Source organism: Tachysurus fulvidraco, chromosome 5 (genome assembly GCF_022655615.1).
Source record: "Tachysurus fulvidraco isolate hzauxx_2018 chromosome 5, HZAU_PFXX_2.0, whole genome shotgun sequence".
Lineage (NCBI taxonomy): Eukaryota > Metazoa > Chordata > Actinopteri > Siluriformes > Bagridae > Tachysurus > Tachysurus fulvidraco.
Window position 1 is genome coordinate 5,133,370 of NC_062522.1, and position 20,000 is coordinate 5,153,369.

Consider the following 20,000-nt stretch of genomic DNA (forward strand, 5'->3'; position numbering starts at 1 on the left):
AATTTATAATAAGGCAAATGGAACAATTAATGCAGAGAGAAAGACAGACAGACAGACAGACAGACAGACGGAGAGACAGACAGATGGAGAGACAGACAGATGGAGAGACAGACAGATGGAGAGACAGAAAGAGGATGTCATAGAATAGAGAGTGAGAAACAAATAGACAGAGACAGACAGAAAGACTTGGGACATCAGAAGGTAGAGACGAAGCGAGAAATTGTCAGGCACAGAGAGAGAGATAGAGAGAGAGAGATAGAGATAGAGATAGAGAGAGAGAGAGAGAGAGAGAGAGAGAGAGAGAGAGAGAGAGTTTGTCTTATACGTTAAAAAAGAAACTGTAAATGATCTAAATCATTACAATAGTTTGACTTGTGCTACTCCAAGATTTATGCAGCTTTCAAAATCCCCACAGCACAAAGAAGCCTCACTAATTTCATTACGATGTCAGAGCTGTTTGGGGTGAAATGATGTTGTGGATGATTTTCCTAAAATCCAATCAGAACACTGGAATGAGTTTCTTTCCTAACACCTCCTGAGCCCCTGACAACCCTCACAGCCTCCTCACAGCCTGCTCATAGTCCCTAAGCATCTAACAGCATCTAACAGCCCCACACACCCCACATCCCCAAGCATCCCCCTAAAAGCCCCTTATAACCCTCTAACAGCCCCACACACCCCACATCCCCAAGCATCCCCCCAAAAGCCCCTTATAACCATCTAACAGCCCCACACACCCCACATCCCCAAGCATCCCTCTAAAAGCCCCCCATAGCCCCCCATAGCCCGCTAACAGCCCCACACACCTCTAAAGAGCCCCCTTATAATCCTGCATAGCCCTCTAAAAGCCCCAAACACCCTCACATACCCAAACATCACCCTTAAAGCTCTCAAGCCCTCTAACAGTCCCAAACACCCCACACCTCTAAACAGCCCCCCTAAAAACCATGCATAGCCCTCTAACAGTCCCAAACATCCCCCTAGAAGCCTATCATAACCCTCTATAAGCTGTTAACAGTCTCAAACACCCCACAGCCCCCTTACAGACCCCTCATAGCCACCAAACAGCCCCAAATACCCCCACAGCCACATCACAGCAATCTAACTGCCTCAAATACCACCACAGCCCCTTTCATAACACCCTAACAGCACCAAAATCCCCTCTACAGCCCTTCCAAGCCCCTAACAGCCCCTCACAGCCCTTACAGATCCCCAACTGACAAAGGAGGAGTTAGCTGAAATTTCATGATGAAGTCTTTGGAGATTATATATTTTAGGGGTAATTTGTTTTTATGATATTTGAATTTCTAATTTGAATGTTAAATGTTTGTGAATTCAGCATGGTTGCAATGAAATCAAATCTTTGGGCTGCACTGTTTTAATGCAAGCGACGAAGATTATTTTACTACCAGGTTTTAGATTTTAGGTTTTAGAAAAAACAAAAATCCAAATAAATCGGAATAAATTTAAACAGAATTTACTCGGATATCAGCCTGAATATGAAAAGCTGATGCACTGCTTCTGGCTTTGTCTGTTTCTGTGAGATAACACACACGTACACACACGCACGCACGCACACACACACACACACACACACACACACGCACACACACACACACACACGCACACACACACACACACACACACAAACACACGCACGCACGCACGTGCGCACGCGCGCACACGCACACACACACACACACACACACACACACACACACACGCACGCACGTGCGCACGCACGCACACACACACACACACACACACACGCACACACACATAAGCACACACACACACACACACACACACACACACGTACACACACGCACGCACACACACACGCACACACACACACACACACACACACACACACACACACACACACACACACACACACACACACGCACACTAATGTCCCCTGGGCATCAGATGAACAAACCCTTCGCAGGTTTTGTGTTGCGAGTGATTTGAACAGTAACAATGCATGTGGGAAAAGTCGCTCTTTTTAACACAATGAACCTCTTCATCTGCTCTACAGTGATACCGAGAAACAATGACCTCACTCACTGACGTCATCTCCCTGATTATATTATGAATTAATAAATAACTGAGTCAACGCTGATCATATTAGACACAATAGCTTAGAAATTACACAGGTTAAAAAAATCTATTAAATTAAACAAACAAGCAAATAAACAAACAAATAAATTAATTCTTCTAAAGGTCTTAGCAGTGAAATTGGATTTTGAAATTGCATCCATCAAAAATAATACAAGAGACTTGTATAAATAACAACAAACAAACAAAACAATTATTAAATAAATTAATAAACAACTCTAAAGACTTTTGCAATGACAATCAATCAATCAATCAATCAATCAATCAATAAGTAGTCATATCCATAACAATAGATTTGATAAAAGCTTGACTTGTTATGGACCACATTTACTATTTATTTATTCCTTTTTCAGTAAACCAATAAAAATGAAAGTTTTTATCTGCTGTATAATCTTATTCCTATTAAAGACATTGGAAAGACAACATTTTTATTCAATCATTAACAGCTAATAATAATAATAATAATAATAATAATAATAATAATAATAATAATAATAATAATAATAATAATAATAATAACAATACTTATTATTGTTATTATTGTTATTATTGTTATTATTATTATTGTTATTATTATTATTATATTTATTATTATTATTATTATTATTATTATTATTATTATTATTATTATTATTATTATTATTATTATTATTATTATCCCCATCAATAATTCCCATCAATTGATACCACTAAACAAAACTAAAAAAATCTACTTTTTATTTCGCCTATAAGTCTTTATAATATTCATCAATAAAAGTCCTTTGTCTGTCCCAGTGAGCAGATCAATGCAATTGGGAAATTTTTATTATGCCATTAATTCATGGCACATCTTTACAAAATGTCGTGTTTATTTGCTTTCTTCTGTTTTATGAGCTTGTTATAAGGAATGACATCCAGATCCACGCTCTCTGTCTCAGGTGTAATAGCTTTCGACACATCTCAGATACGTTGGCTTCCAGCTTGTGCTTTTTTCTCTTCTTCACACCAGTTAGTGCAATAAAGCCTGTCTGATAGATCGGTGTCATGTGGAGCAGTGTGTATCAGATCTATAGCCCTATCAGATCTCTGTGCCTCTGGTTAAATGGCATGTTTTCTGTTCGGGTCAGGCAGCTCGAGCACTCGGGCGGAAATGTGCTGGGGGTGGAAACCAAGTGTAGAACTATATGTTAGTGACTCAAACACAAAGCCATGTGTCAGGAGATTTAACACACACACAAGGCAGTAGCAAAGATCTGGATATGTTTCTAAGTAGCTTCCGTTCCTCATCGTCTCGTAACGATGCAGGGTTTCTGCAGAAGAACAACAGCTTGGAGGAGAAAAGCAGGATGGTGGGATCCTTCAGAGAGAAAGAGCAGAGCCACAACAGGGAGAACCGGGAGAAGGAATCGCGATTCACTCACACTGAGACTGACTTCTCCAACCTGTTCGCTCGGGGTAAGACCTCAAACATCACGACTCCTTATTTAGTCACTTAAACTATTTTTACTTGTTTAAACATCATGACAAACAAGAATGCATCAGGTGTAGACTTAGGCTAGACTTACTCATTAAAGAATGATGCCATTTAAATTATAGACAATATTATTGTGTATATATTATTAAATTATTTAAATATGCAATCGAATTTATCTTTATAGCACAACAAATGCTCGACTCTGATTGGTCAGAATCCAGACTGCTAAACTTAGCAGCATTTATTTTTAGACCTGAGAAGTCAAAGACAAAATTTTTGTGAAAGAAAGAAAGAAAGAAAGAAAGAAAGAAAGAAAGAAAGAAAGAAAGAAAGAAAGAAAGAAAGAAAGAAAGAAATGGATACATTTATTTAGGAAAGCATAAGAAAACGAGTATAAGTATAATCAAACATAGTAAATACAATAAATAATAAGTTGTTAACACACAAATAAATATTCAGATAAATAAAAAACACACGCACGCACGCACGCACGCACGCACGCACGCACGCACGCACGCACGCACACACACACACACACACACACACACACACCAGAACTCTGTATACCCTTTGTACCATTTCCTGAACTTCCTCTTTTCTTCTGTCTGCAGATTTACTTCCTGCTAAGAATGGTGAAGAGCCGACGATGCAGTTTCTCCTCGAGGTCATGGAGATTCTCACGAATTACGTTCGCAAAACTTTCGACAGATCCACTAAAGTTCTGGACTTCCACCATCCACACCAGCTCCTGGAGGGCATCGAGGGTTTCAACCTGGAGCTCTGTGACCAGCCCGAGTCACTCGAGCAGATCCTTGTGGACTGCAGGGACACACTCAAGTACGGGGTTCGCACAGGTATGATCCCACATCACACACTAGCGTCCTGTTCTGAGGGTCTGTGTGTCATTACTGTTTCATATTGTGTTCATACTGAGACTTTAGGTTTAAAAAGCTGTTTGATGGACAATGTGCTGAACAAATGACATCTAATATGAAATGTTTTAGGTGAGACAGGTGTGACAGTTGCAGAGACAGGTGTGACACATGGGGAGACAGGTGTGACAGATTGGGAGACTGGTCTAACAGTTGGGAGACAGTTGTGACAGTTGGAGAGACAAGTGTGACACATGGGGAGACATGTGGGGAGACAACTGTGATGTGAGGAGACAGTTGTGACAGTTGGAGAGACAAGTGTGACACATGGGGAGACATGTGAGGAGACAAATGTGATGTGGGGAGACAGGTGTGACAGTTAGTGAGACAGGTGTGACATGTGGGGAGACATGTGGGGAGACAAATGTGATGTGGGGAGACAGGTGTGACAGTTGGAGAGACAGGTGTGACACGTGGGGAGACAAATGTGATGTGGGGAGACAGGTGTGACAGTTGGAGAGACAGGTGTGACAGTTGGAGAGACAGGTGTGACAGTTGGAGAGACAGGTGTGACAGTTGGGGAGACAGGTGTGACAGTTGGAGAGACAGGTGTGACAGTTGGAGAGACAGGTGTGACAGTTGGAGAGACAGGTGTGACAGTTGGAGAGACAGGTGTGACAGTTGGAGAGACAGGTGTGACAGTTGGGGAGACAGGTGTGACAGTTGGAGAGACAGGTGTGACAGTTGGGGAGACAGGTGTGACAGTTGGAGAGACAGGTGTGACAGTTGGAGAGACAGGTGTGACAGTTGGGGAGACAGGTGTGACAGTTGGAGAGACAGGCGTGACAGTTGGGGAGACAGGTGTGACAGTTGGAGAGACAGGTGTGACAGTTGGGGAGACAGGTGTGACAGTTGGGGAGACAGGTGTGACAGTTGGAGAGACAGGTGTGACAGTTGGAGAGACAGGTGTGACAGTTGGAGAGACAGGTGTGACAGTTGGGGAGACAGGTGTGACAGTTGGAGAGACAGGTGTGACAGTTGGAGAGACAGGTGTGACAGTTGGGGAGACAGGTGTGACAGTTGTAGAGTTTTGGGACATGTCACTGGGGCAGGTATGAGGACGTGAGAGTTGACCTGACAGCATCATAACACAAAGAATCAGACTCATTTTTGGGTGTCAAATAAAAACCAGGCTGCTGTTGAAACTTGAAACTTGAAGTAAAATGAAAAAAGAAAAGAATAATGAGTATAATAATAATAATAATAATAATAATAATAATAATAATAATAATAATAATAATAATAATAATAATAATAATAATAATAACAATAATAATAATAATAATAATAATAATAATAATAATAATAATAATAATAATAATAATAATAATAATAATAATAATAATAATAATAATAATAAAGCTGTGTGTGTGTCAGTAACATCTCTCACACTCATGATCTAGAAAATGTATAGAAAAAGCTCAGGATTGTTTTAAATTCTGTCCAATTTATTGTTTACTAACACAGACTTTATTTATTTATTTATTTATTTATTTATTTATTTATTTATTTATTTATTTATTTATTTATTCTATTTTCTGTAATTGAACAAAAAGAACAGACGGGGGGGGGGGGGGGGACCAAACCTCATTAGTGTTATTACCTTCTAGCTTAAAGCAGGTCTGAATGATTCTCTAATGAAAAGAAGCATTTCAAATAAACATTGGCAGTTAATGTCCACAGAGTCTAAAGAGCCTTTAAATTCTCAGTGTGTGTGTGTGTGTGTGTGTGTGTGTGTGTGTGTGTGTGTGTGTGTGTGTGTGTGTGTGTGTGTGTGTGTGTGTCACTGGAAGTTGTGCCTAGATGTTAGATTGCAAATTGAAATCAAAGTCTGCATTTAGACACATTAGCCTTGTATCTGTAGTGCAAACATAATAATAATAATAATAATAATAATAATAATAATAATAATAATAATAATAATAATAATAATAATAATAATAATAATAATAAAAATAAAATGTAGGTTAAAAATTTTACAAATTGTATATAAAAACTAAATAAAAATAAAAGTAAAGAAGCAAAGAAAGAAAGAAAGAAAGAAAGAAAGAAAGAAAGAAAGAAAGAAAGAAAGAAAGAAAGAAAGAAAGAAAGAAAGAAAGCATATATTAACTATATATAAATATAGGAGCTAAAGATATAAAAGATTTTTTTAATTACGATTAACTGTGAGTAAGTATTACTGGATTTGTTAAGTAAAGGATGTATCATTTATTTAGATAAAGAAAGATAACAAATTTCTGAATGGACTTTTATTTTAATGGTAATTTAAGGGTAATGGTAAGGGAGAGAGAGAGGGAGAGAGAGAGGAAGAGAGAGAGAGGAAGAGAGAGAGAGAGAGAGAGAGAGAGAGAGAGAGAGAGAGAGAGAGACTTTCTTGGTGTGACTATAGAAACAGCAAGGAATAAAAAGATAATAAAATAAAAAAGAAAAGCAGTCAATACTTACTGATGCTGCGTTCTCACATACAGAGACTTTTAGTGATAAAGTGACTGGAGATGTTCATTTCCAGTGAAAGCCGGCGACATGAGTGACAGTGGCTAGATGTGGGCGTGGCCACACCAGTGACGCAACAAAGTTGAGAAAAGTAAAGAAACTTTATGCAAATATGGAGCGTTAGATGACTCTACCATTGGGAGTAAAGACAGTAGAGATCACACTGTCAGTAGCGAAGAGTCACTACTGTATATACAGCTGGTCCCCGAGTTACAGTAGAGATGCGTTTCATGAAAATATTACAAGTCGAACCATGACAGAGACTACTGGAAGTGTTACAGTGGTGTTCTTATAGTACTGTGACTGGAGATGATTATTCATTCATTCATTCATTCATTTTCTACCGCTTATCCGAACTTCTGGGGTCATGGGGAGCCTGTGCCTATCTCAGGCGTCATCGGGCATCGAGGCAGGATACACCCTGGACGGAGTGCCAACCCATCACAGGGCACACACACACTCTCATTCACACACACACACACACACACACTATGGACAATTTACCAGAGATGGCAATCAACCTACCATGTATGTCTTTGGACCGGGGGAGGAAACCGGAGTTCCCGGAGGAAACCTCCGAGGCACGGGGAGAACATGCAAACTCCACACACACAAGGCGGAGGCGGGAATCGAACCCCCAACACTGGAGGTGTGAGGCGAATGTGCTAACCACTAAGTCACCATATTTACATTCACTGCTTTCCTTCATAACCAAATTCTATATTTTTGAGACATTTCTTCTCATCCTGTTTGCTTTTTGCCAGCAAGTTTCATTCCTTCCTTTTTTTTACTGCACATTATCAGTTTTAAATAGTAAAGTAATTTAAGAGTAGAAGAAGTCTGTGGTGAATTTGGTCCATTAAGAGGAAAAGTGAGATGTTTGATTGTCTCCCAGTTAGGACCAAGAGATAATGTGAATATTCAGGAATGTAGATGGGACCCACATTTGCATTTATATTACAGATCATTCACTCTGAAACACTCAGCTCTATGTAAGGACCTGTTCTTAGTTCGGTTTATTTCTGTCTTTTTTTCAGGTCACCCGAGATTTTTCAATCAGCTCTCCACAGGTCTGGACATCATCGGCCTGGCAGGAGAATGGTTAACCTCTACTGCTAACACCAACATGTGAGTCAATTCTTTTCCTTTCTTTTTTCATGTCTTTCTGTTTTCCTTTTTCCATCTCCTTCTTTTCTTTTCTTTTCTTTTCCTCTCCTTTTCTTTTCTCTTTATTTCTCACATTTAATATTCTATTGTTTCCTTTCCTTTCTTTTCTTTTCTTTTCCTTTCATTTTAATTTCCTTTTTTTAATCCTTTAAATCCTCATTTTTTTCCGTTCATTTTATTTCCTCTCCTTTTGTTTCATTTAGTTTTGTTTTCTTTTGTTTCCTGTCTTTTCCTTTCCTTTCCTTTCCTTTCCTTTCCTTTCCTTTCCTTTCCTTTCCTTTCCTTTCCTTTCCTTTCCTTTCCTTACCTTTTCTTTCCTTTCCTCTCCGCTCCTCTCCTTTTCTTTACTTTCCTTTTTTTCTTTCCTTTCCTTTCCTTTCCTTTCCTTTCCTTTCCTTTCCTTTCCTTTCCTTTCCTTTCCTTTCCTCTCTGCTCCTCACCTCTCCTAACATGTACCCTTCTTTTCACCTTTCATTTTAATTTCCTTTTTTATTACTCCTTTCATTTCCCCCATTTCCATTCCTTTCATTTTCTCTCCTCTCCTCTCCTCTCCTCTCCTCACCTCTCCTCTCCTCTCCTCTCCTCTCCTCTCCTCTCCTCTCCTCTCCTCTCCTCTCCTCTCCTCTCCTCTCCTCTCCTCTCCTCTCCTCTCCTCTCCACTCCTCACCTCTCCGTTCCTTTCCTTTCCTTTTAATTTCCTTTCTTTTTTATTTCTTTCATTTCCCCCCGTTTCCCTTCATTTCCTTTCATTCCATTTCCGGTCATTTCCCCCTTTTTCCATACCTTCCCACTCATTTCCTTTCTCTTCCTCTTATTTCACATCCTCCTATTTCCTTTCCTTATGTTTCTGTTTTCCCATCTTTTTGTGTCCTCCTCCTAAATTTCCTGTCCTCTTTTTCTTCCTGTTCTCACACACATTTCGTCTGATGTCAGGAGGTTATGTAAAGTGATTGTATTTTGCTCTGTGGCCAGAGGTGCTGGATTTGTTAGTGCCGTATCGAGTGATGGTCTGATAGCGCAGGCAGCGCTGCTACCCCCGGGGCACGCTAGATTGCATATCGATCTGGACATTTCAAAGAGCGCAGTATAGTAACAATAATAATAATAATAATAATAATAATAATAATAATAATAATAATACAGAGAGTAGAGTTCCATCTGCAGGGAGATGATGAAGAGGCAGCATACAGGAGGAGAGACTCAATAGCTGTGAAGAGTATCAAAGCCAGTGAACAGTTTCTGATATTTCACAAGGTTCTGCGTTTTCCATGGAAATCCATTCGAGGTTTTTTTTTTTTTTTACATATAATGGTGTTACTGTAGCTCAGAATGGACTCGCTCCAAATCTAGTTAACGGCCCATTGACTGAGTGTGAATGATGGCTGGTAGGAGCCGAGTGCCAGCTGAGGCCATTCAGTCTGAGAGCCTGTGCCCCCTCCCGCCCCGTATCCGCCCCTCCGGGCCGTGGAAACTCCATACAGTGTGTCCCTCAGAGTGGCTCTTCCACTCCCACAGGAACGAGCCGCTTCATTAGTGCTGTCCTTCTTTATATAAACGCATGACTCCATTATATAAGTCACTTATGATGAGGAAAGGCTTGTTAAACTGCCATTACAGGAACAATGGCCGGTGGCGTGGTGGAAATTACTCTGCCTAATACACTTATACACGTGAGTCCTACACAAACACACACTTCACTGCAGTTCAGACAGATCAGATATACTCCGATTAAACAAAACATCTTTGGTGATTAGAGTTTAAATTTTAATAAGTATGGAAAACTACATCGTAAATACTTTCCCACGTTACACTATATACTGTATTGTTCAAAATCCGGGGTGCGTTCAGTGTGGCCAAGGTTTATGGCTGTGGAGTGTAAATGGGAAGAATCAGAAGTCTACCTGCTGCTTTAAAAATGTCAGAAAGCTCAAGAGTTGAAGAAAACCTTTCAAATCCATTGTTGACTTGTATAAATTTGGGATCGATATCCAAAACTTCACATCGTCTTTGAACTTCCGTTGCGTCGGTCAACTTTTTTTGTGCTCAGTTCTTCATCAGTGAACATTTGAAGACTTCATCAGGAAGAAATTAGTGTTAAGTCAATAAAGAACTCAGAAATGACTCTGACCTGTTAACTCTACATTATTTACATTATTTCCTGTCCAGTGTCACCCAAATGAGGATGAGGTTCACTTCTGAGTCTGGTTCCTCTCAAGGTTTCTTCCTCAGATCATCTCAGGGAGTTTTTCCCTCACTACCGTCACATCAGACTTGCCATTTAAAATAAATTTTAGAGATATACAATAACTGAATTTTAAACTTTACCATTTGTATTCTGTCTCTATCCTTCTGTTTAGCAGCTTTGAGACCATGTCCATTGTTAAAAGCGTTATACAAAATAAATTGAATTTAACTGAATCGTCATTAAAGTTAGAGTTAAAGAGAAGAAATAAAATAGGTTTATCAGGCTTTATTTGCCCTTTTTTTTTAAAGTAAGATGCTCAAGAGTAAATATTAATATCATTGAGCATAACGTTTAACTATATAAAGGTAATCATTAAATAAGTATAGTAGAGAAAATCTTTATTATTATCACATCTACATTACAGCACAGTGAAATTCTTTCTTCACATATACAGTACCAACTTGGGAGGTTGGGGTCAGAGCACAGGGTCAGTCATGATACAGTGCCCCTTGAGCAGAGAGGTTTAAGGGCCTTGTTCAAGGGTCCAACAGTGGCAGATTGGCAGAGCAGAGGCTCGAACCCAGATCAACCGATCAACACCCCAGAGCCTTAATCATTTGACCCACCACTGCTTCTATGACCCACTGACTCCTAAGGTCATCACACAGGTTGTTGCTTACATTTCTAATGTTTCCTTTACAAGTGGGAAAAAAATCTATTGAGTTTTTTTTGTCTGGATTTAGAAAGCAGCCATGTACAGAAGGATATACTGTGAAGATTAGGAGAGGGAAACACTGGATAGAAAGGGAAACAAAGGAATTATGTGTTCAGGCACTTTTAAGGAAATAATATTACATAAACTTGACATAACAATGTGACATTTCTCAGCAAAACGTGATGTGGAGCGAGTAATAGTCGTGTAACCCAGTTACAGTGTGAAATCTTATGTGGACTTTGGTGATGATTCAAGAATAGTGAAGTTACTAAACACCAATGTTGTTCCCAGTGTAAATGTTTAAATTCAATCAATTCAATAAACCTTTTTCATTTAAATAGGAGATGATAGAAAAAAGGTGCATTGCAGAGATGTATTGTGTCACTTAGTCAGCTTTTTATACAAAGACTTCATCTCGGACATTTTAGTTTTGTTTTTTTTGTATGTCTAAATTCAGGAGGGTTTGGAGATATTGTTGCTGCTCACTTCTTTCATTGAACAGATTAATCTCTTGACTCAAGTTAATACACACTCACTGAGTGTTTATTATTCAAAGGTTGTGCCTCTAAACCACATATAATGCCAAACAGTAGCTAAACAAATGTCACCATGATAGTGTCTCTGTGCATCTGATAGAAACAATCATTTAATTAGCTATCTATCGTACAGCATGGAAAACAAATCTAACCCTTCTGGTTGCTAGTGATGTGTGTATTTTGTGTATTTTGTTGTTATCTGTTATCAGTGGAGCTCAATAACTTCACAACAATACAAATGCTACACCAGGAAGAAATTATTTGCAAAGAAATCCATTTTCTTTTATATTTTAATATCGGAGACTTTCACTCTCGCAGTGCTGTTTGCTTTGTTTCCAACGTCACACACTTCACTTCTACTAGTCACCAGGGACACAGACTGCTTTCACGCCTAAAGCTGGAAAGTGACTACGCTTGACGTAGATTAACTGGAGTATGACGTATGCACACCGATTTCCCCCGGGACACGTAGAGTGTGTTTGAGTGTTACAGGATTGTCAGGGTGACTCACAGCAGCTCAGGAACATCAGATTATAGATTATTCTCAGTCCATGGATTCAATAATCATGTTTTTTTGCTCTGAACATTTGACATCAGTTTAAATAAAGGGGCTCAAATCAACTTATGGGACATTTTCAAATAGTATAGACAAATGAAGGATTTTATAGCTATAAGTCTGATCTAAAACAAGTCAGGGCTCTGTTGGCTTTCAGTGTGTTGACTTTCAGTGTGTGTTTTTGCCTTTGTTGGATAACCTTACACAGAATTTTAGTGGCTGAAGATAAACACATATCTCAGAACACATCTTGAGCTGGTACAACATTAAGCAGCATTAGATAATAATGAGCATTTGATAAAAACGGGTAACAATAGACAAGGACTCGGGTCCATGTATAAATAGGGAGGGTAATTAGCGAGATATAAGGTACCGGTGTGCAGAGGCAGAAATGGAATAAGGATCAGATATAAACAATCCCTGCCAAAACGCCCCCTAGTGCCCACGCCTCGTCATGACAGTTGTGTAAAAAATGTTTATTTATATATATATTCATCTATATGAATATATCACAACAGTATTCTAGGGAACAACTGAAATACTTCTGTGACATGACAAAGTCCTGAGTGTCTACTTTTATATGAGCTTTATATTAACACCACTGTGGAGTGAGACATGACAAAGACATGACAAAGACCAAACAACATGAACACAACAATAACAGGAGGAAAGTCCATTTAATGGTCTCTCGGAAATTAAACTAAACCATTAAACTAAAGAAGCAAACATGACACAGACACTGACACTGTTTGGGATTTTATGGCCAGTTCATTTTTGTCCCTTTTTTTTGTTGAGAAAATCACAGTCCACCTTCATGTTTGTCTGCTCTGTTGAATTAAAAGGGATTAAAACATAATTCCATCTTGGGTTTAATGTTTCACGATTAAAGTTTATTGTCATGTGTATAACCCAAGCATCTTTAAGCATCTATATACAATAAAATTCCTGATAAAAATGATAAAGTAGCTTGTAAACATTGAACGCAAACAAAAGACTGTTAAAAGTGTAAAAATTGTTAATGTGCTCTAAAAGTGAAATAATAGTCGACTTTAAACGGATGCGGTCATAAAGTGTCACAGTGGGAGATCTTGCACATACAGTATTTTTAATTATTAATGGATTCAAGCAAAGGATGAAAAATCAGGTTCATTAAAAATGAAGGTAAATTTGTTTTGCTATAAAAACTGAACTGAGAAAAAAATCTGGCACTACTGTCTCTCCTCTCTTTCTCTCTGCCTCAGTCTGAGCTTGTGTGTGTGTATGTGTTGTGTGTGTGTGTGTGTGTGTGTGTGTGTGTGTGTGTGTGTGTGTGTGTGTGTGTGTGTGTGTGTGTGTGTGTGTGTGTGTGTGTGTGTGTGTGTGTTGTGTGTATGCATGTGTGTGTGAGTGTGTGTGTGAGTGTGTGTGTGTGTGTGAGTGTGTGTGTGTGTGTGAGTGTGTGAGTGTGTGTGTGTGTGTGTGTGTGTGAGTGTGTGAGTGTGTGTGTGTGTGTGTGAGTGTATGTGTGTGTGTGAGTGAGTGTGTGTGAGTGTGTGTGTGTGAGTGTGTGTGTGAGTGTGTGTGTGTGTGTGTGTGTGTGTGTGTGTGTGTGTGTGTGTGTGTGTGTGTTGTTTTTGCTCTGTGGAGAATGTCGCACCCCGCTGGGCAGAACTGGATCATTTGGAATGATGCTACATGTTCTCAGCTCCATTACATCTAATTCTTCACTGCAGCATTTAAGCATCATTTGCTACCTCAGTTATTTGTTCTTTAAGTCAGTCCTCTTCATGCTTACACACACACACACACACACACACACACACACACACACACACACACACACACACACACACACACACACACACACACACACACACACACACACACACGCACACACACAGGCATTGTGTGGTGAAAGGGTGCACCTTTTGTCTTGAGGCTTTGTCAGTATGTGAATGTGGTGAAAGTGTGTTCTGCCTTCATCATCATCATCATCATCACTCACTGTGATTAATTAGAAATAATCAAAGCTGACACGTATCGACTGGCAGCTAATGTCCCAAAACACACACACACACACACACACACACACACACACACACACACACACACACACACACACACTTAGAGACAATGCACACGCACTCTCACACATTAATTAATAATAATAACCATAATAATAAAAGAAATACAAACATATGTTTATATAAAATCCATTGACCATAAATCTATTTTTATATTATAAATGATCTTTTTTCTATGATTTATATATTTTTCATTTGTGTAATAAAAAAAACCTCATCAAATGAATTCAAACATTGAAAAGAAATTTACAAATTAAAGATCATTTTTAACGTAAATATTTGAAACTATTTGAATAACAAAAAAGATATAAAGCATGATACATTTTTTAAATGTTCTTAGACACACATTATATTATTTAAAATATAAATTTATTGGTGGTGTTTGTATGATGTTTATTAGATATTTACATCACAGTGCTGCTGGATTCTTAATTCTGATTGGTCAGAAGATGTCGATTAAATTTCTCTACCAGCATCTCAGACAGTTGACAGCTCAGAATCTCAGAACCGTTTCTATAGTAACAGATTATTCTTGGATTTATATGGTGAGCTCCACATGTGTGTTGATGAGAGGTTACGAATGTATGATATTGCTTTTTAGTAAATAAAAATCTTTTTATTAAATTAATTTAAACACTTCAGGACTTCGGTGTTAGTGGAAAATGAAAAGAGCAAGTTTATCTGCTTAACTCTAAAATTTGTCAATCTTTGTTTACATCTGGAATTTTATGTATATTATTTATTCACTCCTGTAGTACTCTGGAATATGGGGGGGGGTGTAAATTTGTAAAACAATAAATGAAATTTTATTTTAATAAAATGTACAATTTTAGAAATGTTTTTAGTTATATTTGTTTGTTTGTTGGTTTTTGGGTTTACTATCAGATCATATTAGACTATCTATCTATCTATCTATCTATCTATCTATCTATCTATCTATCTATCTATCTATCTATCTATCTATCTATCTATCTATCTATCTAAGATCATTGTAACTTTATCATGATTCCCCTTGTTTATAATCCTAATAAATAATACAGATAGCAAAACTCTGTTTAAACAAAATTCTCTGTGTTTGTGTGTGTGTGTGTGTGTGTGTGTGTGTGTGTGTGTGTGTGTGTGTGTGTGTGTGTGTGTGTGTGTGTGTGTGTGTGTGTGTGTGTGTGTGTGTGTGTGTGTGTGTGTGTGTGTGTGTGTGTGTGTGTGTGTGTGTGTTAATCTGTAAAAGAGATGTGAACACTCAGACCCGTCAGGTCTCAGACCCGTCTGTTAGAGTTCCCACAGAGGGACAAACTGGATTTAGGTTTAACCTCCTTTCACTAAGTCTGTGGAAAACATTTAGAGGACATGATTGCAGAAGGACGTTATTTAAGGTAATTGGACATATAATTGGACCTTACGGAATAGCGGTGTGCTTTTATGGAATGTTGAGATTGTACCTCGAAGGAGCTGAGGATCTGAGTGGGAACATTTTGTTACAGTGCGAAGACAGATTGTCTCCAAAAACCTCACACTGAACTGCTGTTGATCATTCATTAGATAGAGAGAGCTATTAAATGTGCTACATGGGAACTTCATCCATTTTCCTCCTCAGACCTCTGGTGATTCTGCCACGTTCTCAGATGTCCTCTTTTGTCCTTTTGTGCTTGGAACACTCTCTCTCTCTCTCTCTCTCTCTCTCTCTCTCTCTCTCTCTCACACACACACACACACTCAGTGACATAGAAACGTGCCGTTCGTCTCTTTGCTTTGAATGAGACGGATTGAGTCCCTTATCTCAGCCGAACAGCCGTGCCCTGCCTGTTTCCTGTCGCTCCAAACTCCTCCATTGAGACTGACAGATAATCATCACCCTATCAGACCCCTTCATTAAAGACCCCATCCCCCTGCCCAGATCCAAAGGAGGGCTTATCAATCCCATCACAGCCCTCTTTTAATTAGCGGCATTCACAGACGAATATTTGATCTGGGATGGGATTCCACATTACGCCAGGCTTTTATAAGGGTTTTGAAATTAGCCCTGAAACACAATCTAGCGCAGGTATCGATGATATCGCTGGAGGTCTGTTATTAGGTTTGTCGATGAAACACATTAGAAGGGTCTGTGCATTGGTTTTTGGGGAAATGAAGCAGAATCAATGTGACAGAGGAAGGAGGAGGAGGAGCAGGAGGAGGAGGAGGAGGAGGAGGTGGCAGGTTTTCACTGCAGCTCAGTCAATTTGTAGAAGTCAGTCAAAGAAGCACGGATGCGTGACAAGACAGATTTTTCTTCTGTCAATCAAAATTTCCTCGCTTTATTCTACCCTAATTCACTCTCTGCTTCTTGCGTTGGCTTTTTTTAGGTTCACCTACGAGATTGCGCCTGTGTTTGTGCTGATGGAGCAGCTGACGCTGAAGAAGATGAGGGAGATTATCGGCTGGCCGAACGGAGAAGGAGACGGACTTTTCTCGCCGGGTAACGTCACCTTCTCTGAATGTGGATTCTGGAAAGAAAATGTTGCAGCAAATAATCACAGCTCCTTCGTCTTCCTCCCAAGAGACACTATTAAAGCAGATTAAAGACATAGTTTAACCCAAACCTGAGCATCTATCAGCCAAGACATGATGTTTGATTTATTTATTTGTTTTGCATTGAAATGAAATCTAATGCTGTTAGCAAACGCTGTCTAAGGTGCTGTTGTAATCGATCGACACTTTCTGACCAATCAGAAAAATCAGATAAAAAATAATAGAGTTTGTAATAGACCTTTCACTTGATTCTGATTGGTCAGTGAGGTCAGATGTCACTCACAGTCGCTCACAGAGTTTCAGATGATTTTTATTCCTACACACAGGTGGTGCCATATCGAACATGTACAGTGTGATGATCGCCCGCTATAAGTATTTCCCCGAGGTCAAAACCAAAGGCATGTCGGCTGCACCGCGTCTCATTCTGTTTACATCAGAACACGTGAGGAATCAACTGTCTCAGTCTTTATACTGTATCTCATCCAGATACACTGTAGACTTACTGTGTGTGTGTGTGTGTGTGTGTGTGTGTGTGTGTGTGTGTGTGTGTGTGTGTGTGTGTGTGTGTATATGTGTGTGTGTGTGTGTTCATGCATGTGTGTGTGTGTGTGTGTGTGTATATGTGTGTGTGTGTGTGTGTTCATGCATGTGTGTGTGTGTGTGTGTGTGTGTGTATGTGTGTGTTCATGCATGTGTGTGTATGTATGTGTGTTTGGCTGTCTGGTTGTGTGTGTATGTGTGTGTGTGTATGTGTTTGTATGTGTGTTGGCTGTCTGTTTGTGTGTGTGGTGTGTGTGTGTATGTGTGTGTTTGTTCACGCATGTGGGTGTGTGTGTGTTTGTAGAGTCACTATTCGATTGCCAAAGCTGGAGCTGCTCTGGGTTTCGGTAAAGAAAACGTCATCCTGCTCAGCACCGACGAAAGGTAAGAAACGTCACACATCACTGTGTCTAAAACACAGAACACAATCCCACTCCTTTAGTAAATCCTGACTGTAATCCCACTCCTTTAGTAAATCCTGACTGTAATCCCACTCCTTTCTCTGTCCTTGTCATAAAACTGGTTACTTTTTAGCAACTTCTTACTTTTCGATGTGTTTCAGGGGTCGAGTCATACCTGCAGACCTGGAGGCTAAAATCATCAACGCCAAACAGAAGGTGAGAGCAGAAGTCCAGAGTTTCAGAGAAATGTGATGTTGAAGCAGATAAAGTGAGAGTGAGAGTGTGTAAGCTTCACCTCTGCTCTAATGGAGCTCAGTGGATCAATAAAGCGCCATGACGATCCTGTCTTCATCTGACAGATGGACTGCAGTTCACTAGCCTTGCTTTGTTTGCTTCATTTCCCAGATGCCATTCCAACGCAATAAATGGAGCCTTAACTGGACAGCACCTGTCTTTAATGTAAATTTTATGTGTGTGTGTGTGTGTGTGTGTGTGTGTGTGTGTGTGTGTGTGTGTGTGTGTGTGTGTGTGTGTGTGTGTGTGATATAGGGTTATGTTCCACTCTTTGTGAACGCAACAGCCGGTACTACAGTGTACGGAGCGTTCGACCCCATCAACGACATCGCAGACATCTGTGAGAAATACAACATTTGGCTTCATGTAGATGTAAGTGTCCTTTACACATCCTTAACTTCCCAGATAATGTCCACTTTATTAGGAACACATGTACACCTGCACATTCATGCAGTCATCTAATCAGCCAATCATATGGCAGCAGCAGCAGCACAATCATACCTATACAGATCTAAGCTGAAGGTAGCATTCAGAAGGTAGCATCTAAGCTAACAGAATTAGCCTTTTTCTGGTTATAACAAGTGCATATTTAAGTCACTATATACTTCCTTGTCTCCTCTGATCTATCATAAACAAGGTGTTTCAGCTGTAGATCTTCTGCTCACTGAATGTTTCTGCAACTCAAACCATCACACCAGCACCAACATCCAGACCTCTGGTTAAAGTCACAGAGATCAGACTTTTTCCTTATTCTTTTTTTTTTATGTGAACATGAAGCACTTGTCTTGAATCTGAATGATTATTATATTATGCATTGCATTGTGGTGTTTAAAAATGATTATAATAACAATAAACAGTACAATATTAAATATATTAAATATATAAAAGTTGCCTTTTTTATTTTCCTTTTTTTTTCACTCGAATGTAGCTCTTCATCTCTCATCCCCTTGTTGCTGTAAGGAATTATAGATCTTTTAGATCTCGAGTCAATGGAAAATCACTGATCGCTGTGTGTTCGATATTCAGAGAGGATGAAGAAGCATTATGAATCGTTTGATTGATCTCAGATCTCAGTACTTGATCTCTTGAGTGTTGAAGAGTAGAAGATGATGAAGTGAGACAGGAACAGATTAAACGTATTGTGTTAATAATCTAATTAATGATTAATAATCACTAGTTTTAATTTGACATTGTGTGTGTTTGTCATTTTTATATGGAAAGCCAAGATATGTGTGTGTGTGTGTGTGTGTGTGTGTGTGTGTGTGTGTGTGTGTGTGTGTGTGTGTGTGTGTGTGTGTGTGTGTGTGTGTGTGATTTTAGGGAGCGTGGGGTGGCAGTCTGCTGATGTCGAGGAAGCATCGGCATAAGCTCAATGGCGTAGAGAGGTAAAACACACCGCTGTAAACGAACACATGACGTGTATGAGATTGTACACATGTGGAAGGACAATGAATGTGGACATAAGATATTGGGAATATAAACATTTTCCAAAGAGGTGTTAAATTTGAAAGAATATATATATATATATATATATATATATATATATATATATATATATATATATATATATATATATACACATTTTTTTTTGTGATTAGAGCAATTAAATTGCACGTAACCACATCAACCACAGACTGATCTTCACTGAGTTTGTCCATATTGAGATATCGAATGTTTGCATAGATCAACATTAATAACAACACAATCTCAAACAATACTAGATTTGTAAAGTTCGTCATGACAAACTTTGATGTTGGCTTTGACAAAACAAGTATTCGCAAAGGCCGTGTTTTTTGGAGACAAGTGGACATAAGGATCAGTGTTACGTTTGGAGGCAAGTGGACAGAAAGCTAGGGTGCCAAAACATTTGGAGGCAAGTGGAGACAAGCATGTGACATCATCTGAATACTCTTGAGGAAGTTTCCCACATTGATTGACATTGATTGATTCCCACATTCAGTGTTTCGATATGTCTGGTGTCCATGTTGTAAAAAGTTTTTTGATTTTGCATATATTGTGGGCGGGGCTGCGGGACA

The 20,000-nt window shown here is 39.1% G+C and overlaps 1 protein-coding gene across 1 annotated transcript in view; it reads left to right on the forward strand.

The window, feature by feature from the left end:
* The window catches only part of gad1b (glutamate decarboxylase 1b), a 36,641-nt gene that overhangs the window by 10,465 nt on the left and 6,176 nt on the right, over window positions 1–20,000 (forward strand). The window contains exons 4-12 of the mRNA XM_027143360.2: window positions 3,403–3,552; window positions 4,183–4,425; window positions 8,037–8,127; window positions 16,564–16,676; window positions 17,056–17,171; window positions 17,574–17,653; window positions 17,832–17,886; window positions 18,220–18,336; window positions 19,285–19,349. Coding sequence (XP_026999161.2) covers window positions 3,403–3,552; window positions 4,183–4,425; window positions 8,037–8,127; window positions 16,564–16,676; window positions 17,056–17,171; window positions 17,574–17,653; window positions 17,832–17,886; window positions 18,220–18,336; window positions 19,285–19,349 — 1,030 coding nt within the window. The remainder of the gene's footprint in view (window positions 1–3,402; window positions 3,553–4,182; window positions 4,426–8,036; window positions 8,128–16,563; window positions 16,677–17,055; window positions 17,172–17,573; window positions 17,654–17,831; window positions 17,887–18,219; window positions 18,337–19,284; window positions 19,350–20,000) is intronic.